This window comes from Rhodamnia argentea, chromosome 3 (genome assembly GCF_020921035.1).
Source record: "Rhodamnia argentea isolate NSW1041297 chromosome 3, ASM2092103v1, whole genome shotgun sequence".
Classification (NCBI taxonomy): Eukaryota; Viridiplantae; Streptophyta; class Magnoliopsida; order Myrtales; family Myrtaceae; genus Rhodamnia; species Rhodamnia argentea.
Window position 1 is genome coordinate 29,634,277 of NC_063152.1, and position 17,980 is coordinate 29,652,256.

Sequence of the window (17,980 nt, forward strand, 5' to 3'; positions counted from 1 at the left end):
ATAAATTTTGTGTTGTTGTCAAATGAGTGTCTCTACTCAAAAACTCGTCCAGAAAATAGAAATAAAACTCATGAAAAGAATGGTTCTCATTCACCCCCTTGATGAGTTGATTGAAAGAAATGGCCATAGTAATTCACTTATATGAGATGATCTCATTGCTGTTTAATAAACCATCAAACAGGTGGTGGGTAGCGTTTAGGTTGAATCATAAATGGTCCGACTCAAATAAACTCATTTAATCCGTTTACAACCCATTTGTTGTAATGCGGATCTAGTGAGTCATACTTGATCCATACCCAACATATATCAACTCAACCCGACCTATACTCATAAAACACTTTTAATCCAATCTAGGAAAACGCATATTCAAATTGATGTGAGAGTGTCGAGTAAGCGAGATGGAGATTGAGCAGGGGCGATAGAATGAAAAGAGAGTCACAGAGGTGGGTTGGGTTTAAGTAAGTTGTAAAACCATTTATGACCCATTTAACACCCATATTATGTTTTCCGACAAAAGAAAAAAGCACTCACAACTATATTTAAACTCATTTGTGACCTATTTTATCGAATATGACTAACTCATATACAACTCAGCTCATCATATTTATGTTTATGACCTATTTTGATAGATTTAATGTTTGACTCGAGGATGCCGGACATTCAAGCTTGCCTCCTTGGGATCATCTCGAATCGAACTTAATACATATTCTAGAATTATATATGCGACATCTTGTTGGAGTTGGCGAATACTTCGAGAACCCTTGTTTCTCACATCGGGCACGTCTAAGTGAGCTTAGGGAAACCGAAGTATAATCCGACGGCATGTGACCCCTGCGTAGAGAATGCCGGGGTTCTAGGGCAGTGCCCCGGACACGGGTGCCCCGTTGCCCGGTCGGTGGGCGGGAGTTCCGCTCCCCGGTGAGCAGACAGCTACCCCCCCGGCCGGTGAGCGGGTGGGGGTTCGGGGGTAGTGCCCCCGAAACCTAAACGGGTTTGGGCTTTTGTTTAAGTTCACCCATTTGTTGAGGGATTAAAGGGGTTTTAGATAGATTAGGTTTTGGGCTCATTTAGGGCATATATATATTTGCTCGTTTTTGGCCGATCGTTGTAATAAGTTGTGTGACCGTAAATCAAAAATCATAGTGAAATTTTTTTGCAGAACGTAGCCCCGTTATGGGGTAAACCTGGGTAAACCGTGTGTCATCTATTTTTCTTCTATTATACGTGCGATTGTTCTGAATCGGTTTACGATATATCTCTTCAATTATATGAGACAATTGACTAAAGCAGAAGCGTAAATAAAGTATACGATTTGAATAAGAAATAAATTGTAAAAATGATAACTTGAACAAGATGATATTATAATAGTTGTATTACAATTATTCCTAAGGTTTTTTCAATCCTAAATTAAATCAAATCTACGAGCGCTCTTTTTTGATGACGACATTTAATTTTTTCTTGCGTCTCTCGCAAAGTTCACATGTATTAAGCAACACTTACTTTGTATACCGGTCAAAACTCAACAGCGGAATGTTTATGTGTAAAAAGCAATGAGCTAATTCTCCAACATCTCTGACCCCTCTCCCCCAAAAAAAAAAAACAAAAAGAATTCTCCAACATCAACATCGATTTCCATCTTCAACGAACAAAAGAAGTGTGAGACACTAATTTTCATTTTTGTATTATCCATGATCCTGCTGAGAGCGGTCCATCTTGGACTTGGTTTGCTTGCTATGCGACTATAGATTGGACTTCAAATCAATCGGAATTTACTTAGTCGCCGGAATCGATATATCAGATACATGTACATGGTTTTGCTTTGGCAGATTCTCAACAAATCACGAATTGAGTGGTTTATATTTTTGTGTGTGGTCAAACTGAGTAAGTTTAGTCGAGTTGAAATGAGCTTGTGTAATATGGGCAAACTTCAACCCTATTAAATGATTTTAGCTCTTCGACCCAAGAAAAACAAAAGATTTTAGCTCGCATCTTATTTGATTCGTGAATTAAGTTATTGTTTAATGGGCTTAAGATTTGTCTACCTAAAGTAGTTATTCTCATCATTGGGCAAAGTAGCGCTTTGCCCTCTTTTAGCTTAGTGAAAGGCCCCGTTCACTCTAATTAATTATTTCAAGTGATACAAGTAATATTTTTTTAAAAAAATTCTTAGATTATTTATTTTTCGAGAAATAAATGGAGCTAAAAGTAGTGTGAATAATAAGAATTGAACATTAGGAAAGAATATCACTTTTTCTATCAGCAAACTATCATGACTAGAAAAATCAGACACATATTGAGAAAGCAAGGCTCGTTAAGCAAAAATGTCTATCGGATTTGACATTTAACCCCATTTAATTTTAGCTTTTTTAATTCGGTTTCGTTAATTTCAAGAAAAACTCATGTTACTAAGGTTCCATTTGTTTCGCGAAAATTTTATAATTTAAAAAATATTTTTCAAAAAATAATTGATTGCATCGGTTGCAAAAATAAATGAATGATAAATATTTTTATTGTCCATGAAAATGTTAGATGTAAAACCCATTAACTAATTATTTCAAGTTATCCATTTTTAAGAAAATATTTTTCAAATCATTTATTTTTCGCGAATCAAAAGGAATTTTTTTAAGCAATATAAGCTATCACTTTTAAAAAGATATATTTTTCAAATCATCCAATTTTCATGAAACAAATTCACCCCACACACGTGAGGATGAGATGAAAGCGGTGCTTTTGTAGCACAAACGAATGGCATGCAAAGACCTGAATATTCTCTCTTCCACGCCGCCAACACAAGTCCGGCATCACCCCTCACACGGTATCGAAGATCTCTAGGACCTCGCTCGACCAATTTCTTCTTTATCTTATTATATACTAAATACCTACTGAGGATAAGCGATTTCTATACGACATAATACAAGCCATTTTGACGAACTCCATCTATGGTGAACTATAACAATGTCGATTAATTCCACTTAAATGTATTGTTCAGGAACAAATTATATTCATTCGAATCAATTGGGATGAACGGACTTCTAATGCAAAATCGTACAATATTAGCTTTTTTGATCGGGTGAAGTCTTGGCCTACATGAACATGAAGGTTAGACTGAGCTCGAGTTCAACTCGTTCGCATGAATCGAGCAGTCCTAATGATATTTTCTTAATTTTGAGTCAAAGAAGGTATTTTAGCTTATGTCCCGTTTATTTTGCGAAAAATGGATAATCTGGAAAATATTTTTCTAAAATTGATCGCTTGTATCGCTTGAATTAATTAGTCAATGAAAATATTTTCGTTGTAGATGAAAATATTTTTTGTTTGTTTATTTCTTTAGGCGATATAAGCATTCATTTTTAGAAAAAATATTTTTCAAATCATTTATTTTTCGCGAAACAAACGGATTGTAAATTTCAAGTGACGACACTTATATTTAGGGGTGAGCATGGTTTTGAAAATTATATTTCAAGTGACGACACTTAAAATCGAGAATTGAAAAACCGGATCGGTGGGAACAAGTCCGATTCTATGTTTCGGGGTATAGAGGGTAGGTTACGTATTTTAAAAATTGCGTAACGATTTCGATGGATATGTTTCAAGTTCCAATAGGTGAAACCTGAAACAAGTCCTTGTGTTTATCTTGTTACGTCCACGCGCGATTCTGCAGTATTCCATGGTATCCGGAGATAAATGTATAATCCGAAACCACTAGTCCGAACTTCTATTTTTACCGATATCTATAACCGAGGCTTCTACTTTGTTGATGTTTCGTATTCTTTGTGTGTCTATATATGAGTCGTGATCAGTGAATTTCAATAGCAAATGACGACTACTACGGATGATAATTTATTGTTATCATTTAATTAAGAATACAAATGGAACTTGGCTAAGTTCTGAAATCTGCGATAGGGTAAATTATAAGTTTCATGATACATATGGCATATTCCACATTCCAAAAATTGGGATATTGATACACGCCGAATCTGAAACCACTCGTTCCTATTTATAATTTTTTTGGTCAACATCCCTATTTATAATTTTTTTTTGGTCGATATCCCTACTTATAATTCAAAGTCCGTATTTTCGACCATGCGTTCGTGACGTGGACCATATGATGGACCGTCAGCCGTCCGATTCACCCTCTAGTCGTCGGCTAGCGGCTTTGGAGCTTCAAGGAAAAAGGCGGGGAAATCCACCGGCGCGGCGGGACTGATTCGGCGCGCGTGAAGGCCACGCTCGCATCTCGCCATTCTCACATCTTTCGTGCTCTTTCAGCTTCTTCCTGACGTTAGTAGGCTACCTCCTAAATCACGCTCGCGATCTCTCTCTCTTCCTTCTGACAAAAAGAGAAGAAAAAAAAAACTCTCTTCCTAAATTTCCTTCTCTTAAGCAGTGCGCTCTCTCTCTCTCTCTCTCTCTCTTACTTCTTCTCACCAAACCCTAACCCCGACCCTGCGTCACCCCTCAAAACCACGGGCGCATCGACCCTAAAACCCTAATCAGTCGCCAAACCGGGAGGCGTTTGCGTTCGGGTTCTCCAATCTGCTCGATGGATTCGCAGCAGAACAGCCTCTTCGAGACCGCCTCGCAGCCTGACACCAGCAATGACGCATACACCTTCTACGAATTCAACACCCAGGGCGATGGCGATTTCGATTACCCCGAGTTCCGCGACCCGATTCGGTCGGCGTGGCCGACCCCGTCGGACTCCATCGCGGACCCCGCCAGCTCGTCGGCCGATCAGCAGTCCGACAATTCTCCGGTCTCTGCTGCTCCAGGTGGTGCCACGAAGAGCCGCCGCGGCGGAGGTCCTGGGGCCGGTGGAGGTGGCTCGGGGAGCAGCAGCGGAGGAGGAGGGAATCAGACGGTGGATGCCCTAGCTGCAGGAATGAGCGGGTTGAATTTTGAGGATACGGTGGACGATGATAGTTATGAGTATGGCAAGGGTGATTTCATGGAGCACGCGTGTCGGTACTGCGGGGTTTCAAACCCAGCTTGTGTGGTTAGGTGTAACGTGCCGTCGTGCCGGAAATGGTTCTGCAATTCGAGAGGGAACACATCCGGTTCACATATTGTCAATCACCTGGTGAGTTTGCGTGCTTCGTGTTTTTTCTGCGGTCTTGGATAGTTTACGAAATCAGTAGATTTTTATCGTTGCTTCTTTCTCCTTTGTGAGGGAATATGATCTTGGCCGGATAAGTAAAAGAGTTCCAGCGCTGTTGGGTTTTGCTGGTTGTCGATAGCTTTGGTCAAATGGGTGGCTGAAGTGAATTTGGGTTTTAACATGCTTGTGTGTGAATTTCACAAAAGCACATACAAATTTGCTTGTTTTTTTCTTTTCACAAAGATAGGGAATGCTGAAGACCGTAGCTTAAGCAGGCTTCTAGTTTTGGTTTTGTGTCAATCATTTGGAATTTGTTAATAGATGCTCGTGGAAGTTGGAGAGGAACAACAGGGGGAAGCCTTTACGTCTTTTGGAATTGAGCTTCTGAAGCATTTCATGGAGACATTTTTTTCTTTTGAAAGGAGAAAATGTTTGAGGTTCTTATGAGATGAAGATATAGGTGTTTAAGTTTTGTTTCATTGAGATTCGGTGTTATGAAATGAGGGACTTAGTCTTCATTGCCATTGGCTGTGTACATGTATGTCTTTTGGCTGTTAATCCTGTCAGTCAGTACTTCAATGTGGAATTATAATGGTGATCTAGGATCGAAATCTGTGAAGCTGTGTTGTCCAATGAATTAAATGTAGATTGATGCACATTTTTTTACCCATTTTTCTAAGATGATCTGCAAGAACTAATATTTTGCCTGTTGGGTGACGGTGACTTATGGATCTTTTTACTTCTTTGCTATTTCTAGTTCTCTAGAGTTCCAAAATTTTGTTTTCCATTATTGTTTCCAGACCAAATAGGCCGAACCAAATAGGCTCTAGGTAAAGTCTGTATGTTGCCAATAAACTGAATGCTGTAAGTTTATTCTGGTTAAGTTTTTGTTACACAGTGCAGTCATTATGCTGCTAATTGACTTGACGGTTCCAGATAGGTTGCCCATGCAGCTACAGTTTCTTATTTTTGTTTATAATTTAGCGTTGCTTCATTGGTTCCATTATGCTGCTAATTGACTTGAAGGTTCCAGATAGGTTGCCCATGCAGCTACAGTTTCTTATTTTTGTTTATAATTTAGCATTGCTTCATTGGTTCTTCTGCAGGTTAGAGCAAAGCACAAAGAAGTTTGCCTTCATAAGGACAGTCCTTTAGGGGAAACTATTCTCGAATGCTATAATTGTGGATGCCGTAATGTTTTCCTTCTTGGATTCATTTCTGCCAAAACTGAAAGTGTTGTTGTTCTACTTTGTCGGGAACCCTGCTTGAGCGTCAATGCTTTGAAGGACATGAACTGGGACCTGAGTCAGTGGTGTCCTTTGATTGATGACAGATGCTTCTTGCAGTGGCTTGTTAAGGTCAGTTTTTCTCATTTTATCCCTAAAGATACCTATCAAAAGTATTAGCTGGAGAGCCTGCTGAGGCTTTGTCCCCTACAGGTCCCTTCAGAGCAGGAGCAGTTGAGGGCACGCCAGATCAGTGCACAACAAATAAACAAGATAGAAGAACTGTGGAAGACGAATCCTGATGCTTCCCTTGAGGATCTTGAGAAGCCTGGTGTGGATGATGAGCCTCAGCCTGTAGCACTGAAGTATGAAGATGCATATCAGGTTCCTACACTGACTGTGGTTCAGAGTGTGTTCTTGATTACTAATTGTGTCTAACTTATGGATGTTGCTGTTCGCTGCAGTATCAAAATGTATTTGCTCCGCTCATCAAGCTTGAAGCTGATTATGACAAAGTATGTGCCCCTAATCTTTCTTGTGCTCTCAGTTCTTGTGTTACAAACTTTAACAGTTATTGGTGATGCCTTTATCTTGCAAACAATTACTCGTTTCTACTGTGTATGTTCTGTTGAGAAGACATTTCTACTTACCTGTTCGGTGAAGCTTAATACCGCATTTGTATTACTGAATTTGTTGTAGATGATGAAAGAATCTCAGAGCAAGGACAATGTCACTATCCGATGGGATATTGGTCTGAACAAGAAGCGCATTTCGTATTTTATTTTCCCAAAGGTGATTCAAGATGTGTTTATTCTTGCAAAATACATTGTTTTTTTTCTTTGCTTTGCTGCAAAGTTAAGATGCATCTGTTGTTAATTTAGGAAGACAATGAGTTGAGACTAGTGCCTGGTGATGAGTTGAGGCTCCGTTATTCAGGAGATGCTGCTCATCCAGCATGGCAATCTGTGGGGCATGTGGTATGTCTTTTAAATTTCGTATCTGCCCAAAAGATATATTAACTCTTCTTTCTTGTGTTCTGGGGGCTCACCTAACACTTTTTCATTTCAGATTAAGCTAACCGCACAAGAAGAGGTTGCTTTGGAGCTTCGTGCCAGTCAGGTTTGTTTTTAAAGAGCTGTCTTTAAACTTTTTGTGTATTTATTTTTGCTTATAGGCTGCTTTAATGTTTAGGGTGTTCCAGTTGATGTCAACCACGGTTTCAGTGTTGACTTTGTTTGGAAGAGTACAAGTTTTGACAGAATGCAGGGAGCAATGAAGACATTTGCTGTGGACGAAACAAGTGTCAGTGGGTGGGTTAATCTCCATTTTCCATCATTTTTTTAATATCTGTTTTGGTCTAACATTCTTTTTTCTTCAGGGTTGATTTTTAGTAGCAATTTTTTGTAATCCTTGTTAATTTTTGAGGGTGTAATGCCCGCAGACCATGTATATGTACTTGTATCATTGTTCAGTCCTTTAGACATCTGAATATGGCGGTGAATGTTGGGTGTGGATCTCGGAACATGTGGTGGTACACATTGTAGCGTGTTCTAGCATAATATTCAAGATTATGCTCTACTGTCCGCATTGTGGGGATGTCCTAGATGTCCTTTTTCCATGAATGAAGTTGGGGTTTTTGATGCCTGTCGGCCTCCTGTTATTGATGGAGCATTTTGTCTTATCTGCTCTTGTGCCTTTGCTGGCCTCTCCACACTTTATATCTGCTACTTGGGTCTGTTTAATGCTATTACTTCTTGCAGATATATCTATCACCACTTGTTGGGCCATGAGGTTGAGCTTCAAATGGTTCGGAATACATTGCCTCGTCGGTTTGGTGCACCTGGACTTCCTGAGCTTAATGCATCTCAGGTACTTTTGTCTGCTGTCTCACCTTCTATCATGTATGGCTGAGGTTTATTATCCATTCTGGCATAGTATTTGACCGTTTTACCATGTATTAATGTTTGTTAATTTGGAGTTCTGGCATGCTTGATCTTGTTGGGTGTAAACTGCTTATACATATCCTTTTTTGGGTGGAAAAGGTTTACTGATATCATTCTGGCTTTGTTTACATAAAGCACAGCAAGAGTAAAGGGTGAATTGGAAATTCTCCTGAATCAATTGATTTCTTGTGTTAAGTCAGTCATCCTGTTTAAATATGGGTTGAAACATTCATTTTGTAACATGGCTGTTCAATTACTGGTTTCTCCCTCTTCCCTCCTTTTCTTTGTGGGTGTGCGTCCATTTGTGTTTAACATGAATAATGTGTGAATCATGGGGCTTAATTCAAGTTTCTGCTTTTTCTGTGTTGCTTTGTTTCTTGTTTTCACTGCATCCGAATGGTTGTTGCGTATCAGGTTTTTGCTGTGAAGAGCGTTCTCCAGAAGCCCATAAGTTTGATTCAGGGACCTCCTGGCACGGGCAAAACCGTTACTTCAGCGGCAATAGTTTATCACATGGCTAAGCAAGGACAGGGGCAAGTAAGCTTAGGGGCTTTCCTTTTGAATACATAAATTATAAATATATTTATTATATAAATTTGTGTGTCTATGTATCCTTGGAGAGTATACTTTTGTGCTAATAAGGGTGTCCCGTGTATATAGAACCACAATCATTGGTGAATAAGATTGTCTCACGAATATAGAACCACACCCACTCTTACCTATGCATGTCCCTTTCTAAATTACAAGGTTTTGGTCTGTGCTCCAAGTAATGTTGCTGTGGACCAGCTTGCTGAGAAGATTAGTGCAACTGGATTGAAGGTAAGAGATTCTTTTAGTAGTGTTAGTTTTGTTTTGGCATCAGTAATAAATGATGGTTGGCATCCAAGATCACTTTCTATGGGTTCAGCCTGCTTCCTATCCTTACTAATTGACTAGAGGTGATTTTACTGAAGGAAACTTACTTTTACGCTACATAAAGTTCTGGGGCTGGTTTTTTTAGTAGTCCTATAATAGTGTCTCATTATCTTCCCTTGCCAGTGTTTTTTTAATCCAGTCATTATTTCGTTTGAAGGTTGTTAGGCTTTGTGCAAAATCCAGGGAAGCTGTCAGCTCTCCTGTTGAGCATTTGACCCTCCATTATCAGGTTTGCAAACTTGTCAATTGTTGATGATTTACAATAATTTGTATTTATGTGGCTGTGTTTTCGCAGAGTGATCAATGTATCATCTGTATTGCAGGTTCGACATCTTGACACTTCTGAAAAGAGCGAGCTTCACAAATTACAACAGTTGAAGGATGAGCAAGGTCGGTTTTTCTTGTCCTGCAATTCTAGTTTTCTTTGTTGTTGACTATGTATGGGGTTGTGTTCTTTCATTTTCATGTTCAGTTTAATTTTTTTTTTTTAATCATTTCGGCAATATGTTGCTTCCGGTATATGAAAGTTGTTTACTACTACTGTTTTATTCAGCCTCTTTATGCCTCAAATTAGGGTTGAAAGTTCTTCTTTAGTGCAAGAAGAGGTAATACTCTTAAGTCGTAGCTGATGGTTTATAATTCTTGGACCTTTTATGCATGTTAGATTAAAATTATGGGGATCAAATAACTTTTTTTCCCGAAGAATGTGTATATGCTGTAAAATGTTTGAGGTTTCTTTTAATTACTAACATGATGGACTTATATGTGGAGGGACTATATCAGAGGCGTATTATAGCTGGTTTAATCTTTACAACTAGCACAGCCTTCTTTCCCTCTAAAACTTCAGTGGCATGTCTAGTTGCTTTAATTGTTTTGTTTTCTCTATCTTTTTTTGTGTAATGTAGCTCTCTTGACATGTTTTTTGATATATAACCAGGGGAACTATCAAGCAGTGATGAAAAGAAGTACAAAGCTCTTAAACGTGCCACCGAGCGAGAGATTTCTCAGAGTGCTGATGTAATTTGTTGCACGTGTGTTGGTGCTGGAGATCCTCGATTAGCAAATTTTCGCTTTCGTCAGGTATAAGATTGTTTGCACAAATTTTCTGGTGCTTGTTTAACTTTTAAGGCCGACTAAAACTGACTGATCATTGTTACTGTAGGTTCTAATAGATGAGTCAACTCAGGCTACAGAACCTGAATGTCTGATCCCCCTGGTTCTTGGTGCCAAGCAGGTGCTGGAAGTTGAAGATAGTTGCGCTTTATGTATATATTAGTTGCTTTAGCTTACTTTGAAAGTTCCTACTTCAGGTAGTGCTAGTTGGGGATCACTGTCAGCTTGGTCCTGTCATTATGTGCAAGAAAGCCGCTCGAGCTGGACTGGCTCAATCATTATTTGAACGTCTTGTTCTTCTTGGGGTAAAACCAATCAGGCTGCAGGTAATTGTTTTATTATAAGAGTACCTACTACGTGATGTTTGAAACTTGGTCTGAGGCGAAGATGGCACCGTTATTAACTCTTGTTAGCAATTCTTGGATCTTGGATGTCATGTGTATATGTACTGATAGGAACAAGAGGATGGGGGTTTGACTGGTCCTTCTTTGTGCTTAATGAAGTATGCACAACCTGGTCACTTTTAATTGCCTTCTCATCCATTACCTCTAGAACTTGGGGTTGCACTTTGACTGTCTACATTCTGTAAGCACGAGTCTGATTGGGGTGTCGTCCGGTCAGGACAGAAGATGGTTTGGATACCCTTTTGCGTATAGTGGTAGGCATATGCTCCCCTCTGTTTTTGGGGTTAAGATTGCAGATATGGGACCTTACCTTTACATGATATGGTCGGATCTCTGAAGTGCTGTGAACACTTTCTTTAGTATGTTGATGTCCTGTTTCAAAGATGTTGAAAATGATATCTATTGGTGGAATTCTGTGTATTGATACGAAAATGTCTACAAATTCCCTCTTTGAATGCAAAGAAGTTTGATTTCGCCATGGATATCAAGATTCATTCCTGTGGATGCACTCTGGTTTTCTGTGGTTGACACAACCTGTTCTCTTCTTTTACCTCAGGTTCAATATCGTATGCATCCATCCCTGTCTGAATTCCCATCAAATAGCTTCTATGAAGGTACACTGCAAAATGGAGTTACAATCAATGAAAGGCAGTCTACAGGCATTGATTTTCCTTGGCCTGTGCCAAACCGCCCCATGTTTTTCTATGTCCAGGTATGATTGTGCAAAATGCTTTGTTGTAATTCAATGTATTTCAATTATTTTGGTCATATGGTTGCTTAACAGTTTAGGATACATTAAAATAATTATTGTCAAGCAATTGAACCAAGGGGGTGGTTATTTCAGTGCTGGGTTGCTTGCCAATGGGCTATGGATGTGGCTTCTTTCAGTTTAATGTGTGCCAAAATATATTTTAAAGGCTGTTTATTTTAGTGGGGGAATACCGGGAGGAGTTGGATGAACCATCTATTTTATAAAATTGAGAGTACATAGCCATCAGTTTTAATGAGTTCTTTGAAGAACTGGTAGGGTTTCTAGCTCCACATATGCATCAACTGTTTCATTTTCTTTTTCTTTTTTTCTTTTTTGCCTTAAGTTTCTCAGTGGCCACATTTAATTTTCAAGCTGTTTTTTAGATGGGACAAGAGGAGATAAGTGCCAGTGGAACCTCCTATCTTAATAGGACTGAAGCTGCAAATGTTGAGAAAATTGTAACTACTTTCTTAAGAAGTGGAGTAGTCCCCAGTCAGGTATAAACACTGCTCTCTGAATTTGCAAGCATGCCCCATTGTGTTCTTCTAATGGTCTTTTCTTCAGATTGGAGTGATAACACCATACGAAGGACAAAGGGCCTATATTGTCAACTATATGTCAAGAAATGGTGCTTTGAGACAGCAACTCTACAAGGAAATTGAGGTGAAATTGTTGTCTCAAGATATTACTTTCAACACCTTCTATCTTTAAATGGGACTATATGTGAACTTTGTACTACCTTACAGGTTGCTAGTGTAGATTCATTTCAAGGAAGGGAAAAGGATTATATCATTTTGTCTTGTGTGCGCAGTAATGAACACCAGGTTGGTAATATCATTTTTGTGGCTTACATAATTGAAGCAACTGCTTTTAAATCTGCTGCACAAATACCTCTCAATGTGATACATTGTTTATCGCTTCTCTTTCCCCTTTGGGTTCATATACTCATAGGCTCATATACTCATAGGCTTATTATTTACTGTATGTACTGGGCAGTAAGTCTAGTATAATTTTAGTCAACTGCTTATTGCCATTTCGCTAGTTTGTGCACTCAGTTGCAACCGCTTCCTGTATAATCATACTTTTATTGGTTCAGGGAATCGGGTTTCTGAATGATCCTCGCAGGCTCAATGTTGCTTTAACACGTGCTCGATATGGAATTGTTATCCTGGGAAACCCTAAAGTTCTAAGCAAACAGCCTCTGTGGAATAGTTTATTGACTCACTACAAGGTACTTTAAACATTCTGCTGTTGTTAATGTCTCAGTAGATCGGCATCTTCTAAAGCCGATTGATATATGAATTCCTGGAGTCTGTTTCAATAGTACATGCTAATATTTAAGTTTTTATTCTCATGCTATATCTTGATGATAGTTGGAGTTGGTAGTCATTACCTGCTGATTTAGTAATGATTCTGTCTGCTAATGCTTTCTCTCTGTTTTCTGGAAATGTCTTATCAGGAACATGAATGCTTGGTTGAAGGACCTTTGAATAACTTGAAACAGAGCATGGTTCAGTTTCAAAAACCAAAAAAGGTAGGCTATTGTACACTCGAGAACGCTCCAAAAAGTAGCTTAAGGTGGCTTTGTTGTTGTGATGCATCTAGATATTTGATGGTTATTTTTGGTACTCTAATTTGGAGTAGATCTACAATGATCGGAGACTGTTCTTTGGTGGAGGACCTGGGATTATGCCACATGATGGTTTTGGTTCCATTGCGTCCTCCAGTCCAAATGCTGATAGGAGAAGCAGCCGCTCTAGAGGTGAGTCATGATTCAATTTTTCAATTATAGAGTCGGATCATCTCCCTTCTCCCCCCATTCTTTCCAAAACCAAGACAATACTACACACATTATTAGCTACTAATTTAGGTAGGAAATAAGCAACGGTATTTCCTTTTTATGTCCATGGTAAGACATTTTTTTTCGTCCATCCTGAAGTGGTTCTCTAGTACAAATGAAGGTAATGCTTCTAATGTGAATGTGGTTTCTGTAAATGATATTATTCATTGTGAAAGCAATACGTTCTTTTGAGTAGGTTCTTATGTGCCACCTGGCCCACCAAATGGCACTCACAAGGCAGGAGTGCATCCAGGTGGATTTCCGATGCCTAGAGCCCCCATCCATCCGTTTCCTGGCGGTGCCCCTTCTCAGCCATATGCTATACCAACTCGAGGAGCTGTTCATGGACCTGTTGGAGGTGTTCCTCACGGCCCTCCACCCGGAAGTCGTGGTTTTGGGGCTGGACGTGGCGGTGCTGCTCCTATCGGCAGTCATCTACCGCACCAGCAAGGCACACAGCAAACTATTGGTGGTTCTAATTTCAACTTTCCACCTCTGGAGAATGCAAATAGCCAGCCATCTGCGGGAGGCCAACTGTCTCAACCTGGTTTTGTCAATAACGTATGTAGCTATTTAATTGCCCCATCCTCCCTAACAAAGCCCTAGTGTTTTTTCTGTTTCGTATCTTTATTTCTGCCACTATTTGTTCGTCATGGAAGACAGTTGTTGTAAGAATTGCTTTGTCCTTGCGTAACAGCTATCAGCACAGGGATCTGGCCAACCTTTCCGTGATGGTTTCTCCATGGGGGGCATGTCACAAGTATGTGTTTCCTCTAGTGGCTGAAACTTTCCTCATCATTTCATACTCCTCTCATTTTCTCATATATGTTCATATCACTGATATTCAGGATTTCTTGGGTGATGACTTCAAGAGCCAGGGATCACATGTTCCCTACAATATGGCTGATTTTTCTACACAGGTGTGTCTGGAACTTGCAATTCTTATTTGAATGGGTACAATGTTCATGCATTGACTAAACATAGCCCTAATGCCGTGTTCGGGAAGTGAAGGAAATGGGGAGAACTGAAATTTTGATTGAAAATGGGGAACGACTTTAAAATTGCTGTGAGGACGAGGGAAAATTAGAAATTCTGTATTTTTACCCTTTCTCACCCCCTTCTCTCAAACAGAGCATGAAAGTTACAGATTTCCTCCATGATCTCTTATTCTTTGGAAGCCATTGAGATATAGATCTCTCCAGTTGTTTGATACAGTTTAAGCTGTGCATTAGATGAATTAATTGTTGCTGTATCTACCTTTTCCTATCATTCATCTGAAACAGCTGATGGGTGCTCCTTATTGCTATGTGTTCATTATGTGTGGTACCAAATGTTCACCACCATAGAATACTGACACTGTTCTGGAATTTCTTCAGGCTTCTCAAAGTGGATATGCTGTTGATTACATGACACAAGGTGGACAAGGTGGCTTTCCTGGGAATTTCCTGAATCAGAATACGCAAAATATGTATTCTCGTTTTGGCAGTGGAAATGATTTTATGTCTCAGGTATGCGACTAATTTTTCTTCTGCAATGCCCGTCTGTGCAAAAAGGTTGTGCACTGTCATTGATCCTGTGAATCTTCTTTTGACTTCTGTTGTTTTGTTGCAGGATTACATGACTCATGGATCACAAGCTCTATTTACTCAAGTGGGTTTTAGTGAACCCTCGCAAGATGATCCATCGCAAAGCCACTTCGGGATGAGTAGCCAACTCCAGACTCAGGTTTCTACTCCTCTTATACCATGTAATAAGATCATTAGGTATGCTTCAATAAAGCGTTTTTACAAGCACCGAAGTGGTAGTTTTCCATCCCTGCATACATTTGCTGGGATAACTTGGACTCTAATTTTGCCACAATCTCTCTCTTTTCATATATGTAGTTATATACTCCTCCTTGAATTCACGTGGTATATGACTCTTTTGCAGGGCTTGATGAATTCTCTCTATTCTCAGCCTTATACGCAGTATGGCATGCAACCTCTGAACTTGCAATCTTCTCAACAGACGCAATCTCAGCAAGGTCAGAGCTCACAGAATCAAAAGATTCACTATACCGGTTAAGGGTTGAAGTGTGGCTATAGCTGTGATGGGTTATACTCTTTGCATTCAGCAGCTTGGTCTGTGCTGTTCTGTCTGCGTAAAAGTATTGGCTTGAAGAATGGGGAAGCAGAAAAGGTGTTTTTTGAGGTCCATTGGATCCTCTTGATGATGAGGTTAGATGGATTTTGGATTGTGGGAAATAAAGAGGTGATTTGAGGACACAACTGGTTGTTAGCCATGACGCAGACACAGCAGCACATATTCACGGCTGAGAAAGAAAAGATAACCCCAGTAAACTGCTCTTATCCTTCCTCTCATCTCCAAAGAAAGTGCAACTTTTTGAGAGATATAGAGAACTTTACGTGGATGGTTTTGTCGAAAGGGTTTCCGAGGCTTGGAAAGAAATGAAGCCGCTCATCTTGCAGTTTGACAATGTAACACACAGGGAAGCGATGGCAGCAAGAGATTTTGGACAGCACTGCCAGGAAGCCGCCGGACCCTTTTAGCTTCTCCTGACATGTAATTATACTCTCTAGACAAGTATTCAAGACACAGATAGGTGATCTATCTAAGTGTGCCTAGAGTAGTCGAATGATTTGTGCTGGTGATTTGTTAGTGTTATGGTTCCTGGAACATGCCTACTTGGTATGCTATGCTTTATTAGAGTGGAAACGGGTGATTGATTGACTGGAATTTGGCAGTACTTCTTTGGCATTGTGTTTGTGGAGTTATGAATGGGTGCTGGCGTTGTTTCTTGCGTTTTGTTACAGAGACAAACGGGGCATTGGCGGTGGTTGAGTGGAAATATGTTTAATTCCCTATGTTTCGCTTTTTAGACAAATATTATATGCCTTAGACATCACATCTACTTTACCATTGTAGAAACGAATCAATTCATGATGGTCTAGCAAAAAAGAATCAATATGACAGTGAAGGCTTAGTCTGTTGTTTTTCCCGTTTGTGCGTTTTTGTCTCGTTGTCAGCCAAAAAGAAAGCGTCGAATAGCACAATCCGCATCAGCCCCCTAAAGAAATAAGTTTGTAAGTGTTACAGCTGTCAGCAGCAGAGGTAAGAACTCAACAGCCTGCGTAGGGAGCCTAACTGGACTCTAGCCACGAACGCTGGGCTACTTCATTTTGCGCCATCCTCAAGATCTCATACACCACGAAACTTCCCTCACCGACCAACTCCCCTTCATACCCCGGACCGCCGAGTCGAAACGCCAATTCCACTGCTCCAAAACCCTCCCTCCCCAACTCCTCCAGCCAAAATCCAGTCCAATCCCTGACCTCGCTTGCCGCCCACACCCTCGTCCTCTCTCCGCACAGCCCTCTCAGGGTCTTCCCCAACTCCCTCGCCTCCTCAGCGCCAAAGAACACATCGCTCATCAACACAACGTCAAACTCCTCCCCAATTCCCCTCGCCGACTCCTCCGATCCCCACGCCAGCTCCCTCACCTCTACTTGCTCCCCGGCTCCGTTCGCTTCCACGTTCCTCCTCAGCCCCGGAAGGATCGGCGCGACGTCAGTGAGGAAGACGCGGCTGGCCCCGAGCCGAGCTGCCGTGAGCCCTGGGAGGCCAGCGGACCCAGCGCCGAGCTCAATGACGTTCTTGCCGTTGAGAGGGAATAAGTGGAGGTGAGCTTCAGTGACAAGCCAGTCGGAGAGGACGAGGGAGGAGTTCCAGAGCCAGGAGCCGGTGAGGGGATGGCCGGTAACCGAGTCATAGACGTCTTCTTGTTCGAGGACCGTGTACTGGTGTCCCGCGATTTCGATCTTCCTCGTGGTCATTGAACTCCCTCCTTGCGAGCTGCTTCAAACGGCTGATGCGTCGGTTATTTGTTCATGGCAACTAGCAAACGACAACTGACACATATATATGCTGTCTTCAGTGTCTTGTGGCCATCTTCACCCTTTTTATTGTTTTTTGGTTCTGTGAATGCCGCAGCCGGCTTGAGATCAACGCGACCTCGAGTCAGTGATTCCACTTGTCATCAAAGTGCGGCAACTTTCGGCCCAAATCTCTCTTCCGTCAATGCTTCGTGTTCTAGAGTCGGTTTCTGCTCCGAGTTAACTTCTTTAAGCTCTGTAACTTCTGACGTCTTCTAACTTTCTGAGTTTGTTTGTTGCAAGTGATTGCGTTCCAGGAGACCAAAAGAAAGCTAAAATGAATGTATTTGATGTCATCTAAGTAAGTTGTAGGATGCGCTTATTCGCTGAAAATTCCATGATATAGGACAATAATTTTTTTTTTTGTGGAAATCCGTATATTTGGTGATTTATGGAAAATGTTTTCCTTCTTGCGAAAAGCGAACCTGTTTTCTTCCAATCTGAGTTTGTTGTATTTCAGTCCATGAAAAATGTCTTTCGTAAATCGATCAGTCTGCCGTCATCCGGACACTGGGAAGTTTGAAAACGACTCTCCGGAAACAGCTCTCCATCAAACCAACGGACTCTGTAGTGCAACGCGTCAATGCTCGAGCCGCTATTCTTTTGATCCACAGAGAATCGGAAATTCGACGTCTTTGAAGCTTCTCCCTCTCCGGGAAACTTCCTTCTTGTCTGTTCCTTTTATCGATCTAGATTCGATCCATTATGGATTGGGTCGATCGTATAAGAACCAGCGAGCTTAACGTCATACCATGTGG

At 40.7% G+C, this 17,980-nt stretch overlaps 2 protein-coding genes across 2 annotated transcripts; one reads left to right on the forward strand and one right to left on the reverse strand.

The window, feature by feature from the left end:
• The first annotated feature begins 4,406 nt into the window (after nt 1-4,406).
• Nucleotides 4,407-16,090, forward strand: LOC115743226 (regulator of nonsense transcripts 1 homolog). The gene is made up of 29 exons (XM_048275793.1): nt 4,407-5,080; nt 6,205-6,456; nt 6,538-6,708; nt 6,789-6,839; nt 7,024-7,116; nt 7,206-7,301; nt 7,393-7,443; nt 7,516-7,634; nt 8,085-8,193; nt 8,682-8,804; nt 9,015-9,086; nt 9,340-9,411; nt 9,506-9,572; nt 10,120-10,262; nt 10,345-10,416; nt 10,493-10,621; nt 11,256-11,411; nt 11,834-11,947; nt 12,015-12,113; nt 12,197-12,274; nt 12,547-12,681; nt 12,910-12,984; nt 13,095-13,212; nt 13,487-13,851; nt 13,988-14,050; nt 14,139-14,210; nt 14,667-14,798; nt 14,902-15,015; nt 15,220-16,090. The coding sequence occupies exons 1-29, from the start codon at nt 4,544-4,546 to the stop codon at nt 15,352-15,354; spliced, it is 3,813 nt and encodes a 1,270-aa protein (XP_048131750.1). The 5' UTR covers nt 4,407-4,543; the 3' UTR covers nt 15,355-16,090.
• A 167-nt stretch (nt 16,091-16,257) lies between these two features.
• LOC115743044 (EEF1A lysine methyltransferase 3-like) lies at nt 16,258-17,501 on the reverse strand. Its single transcript, XM_030677631.2, has one exon. It carries the CDS (start codon nt 17,121-17,123, stop codon nt 16,431-16,433), a length of 693 nt encoding a protein of 230 aa, XP_030533491.1. The 5' UTR covers nt 17,124-17,501; the 3' UTR covers nt 16,258-16,430.
• Between the last annotated feature and the right edge of the window lie 479 nt (nt 17,502-17,980).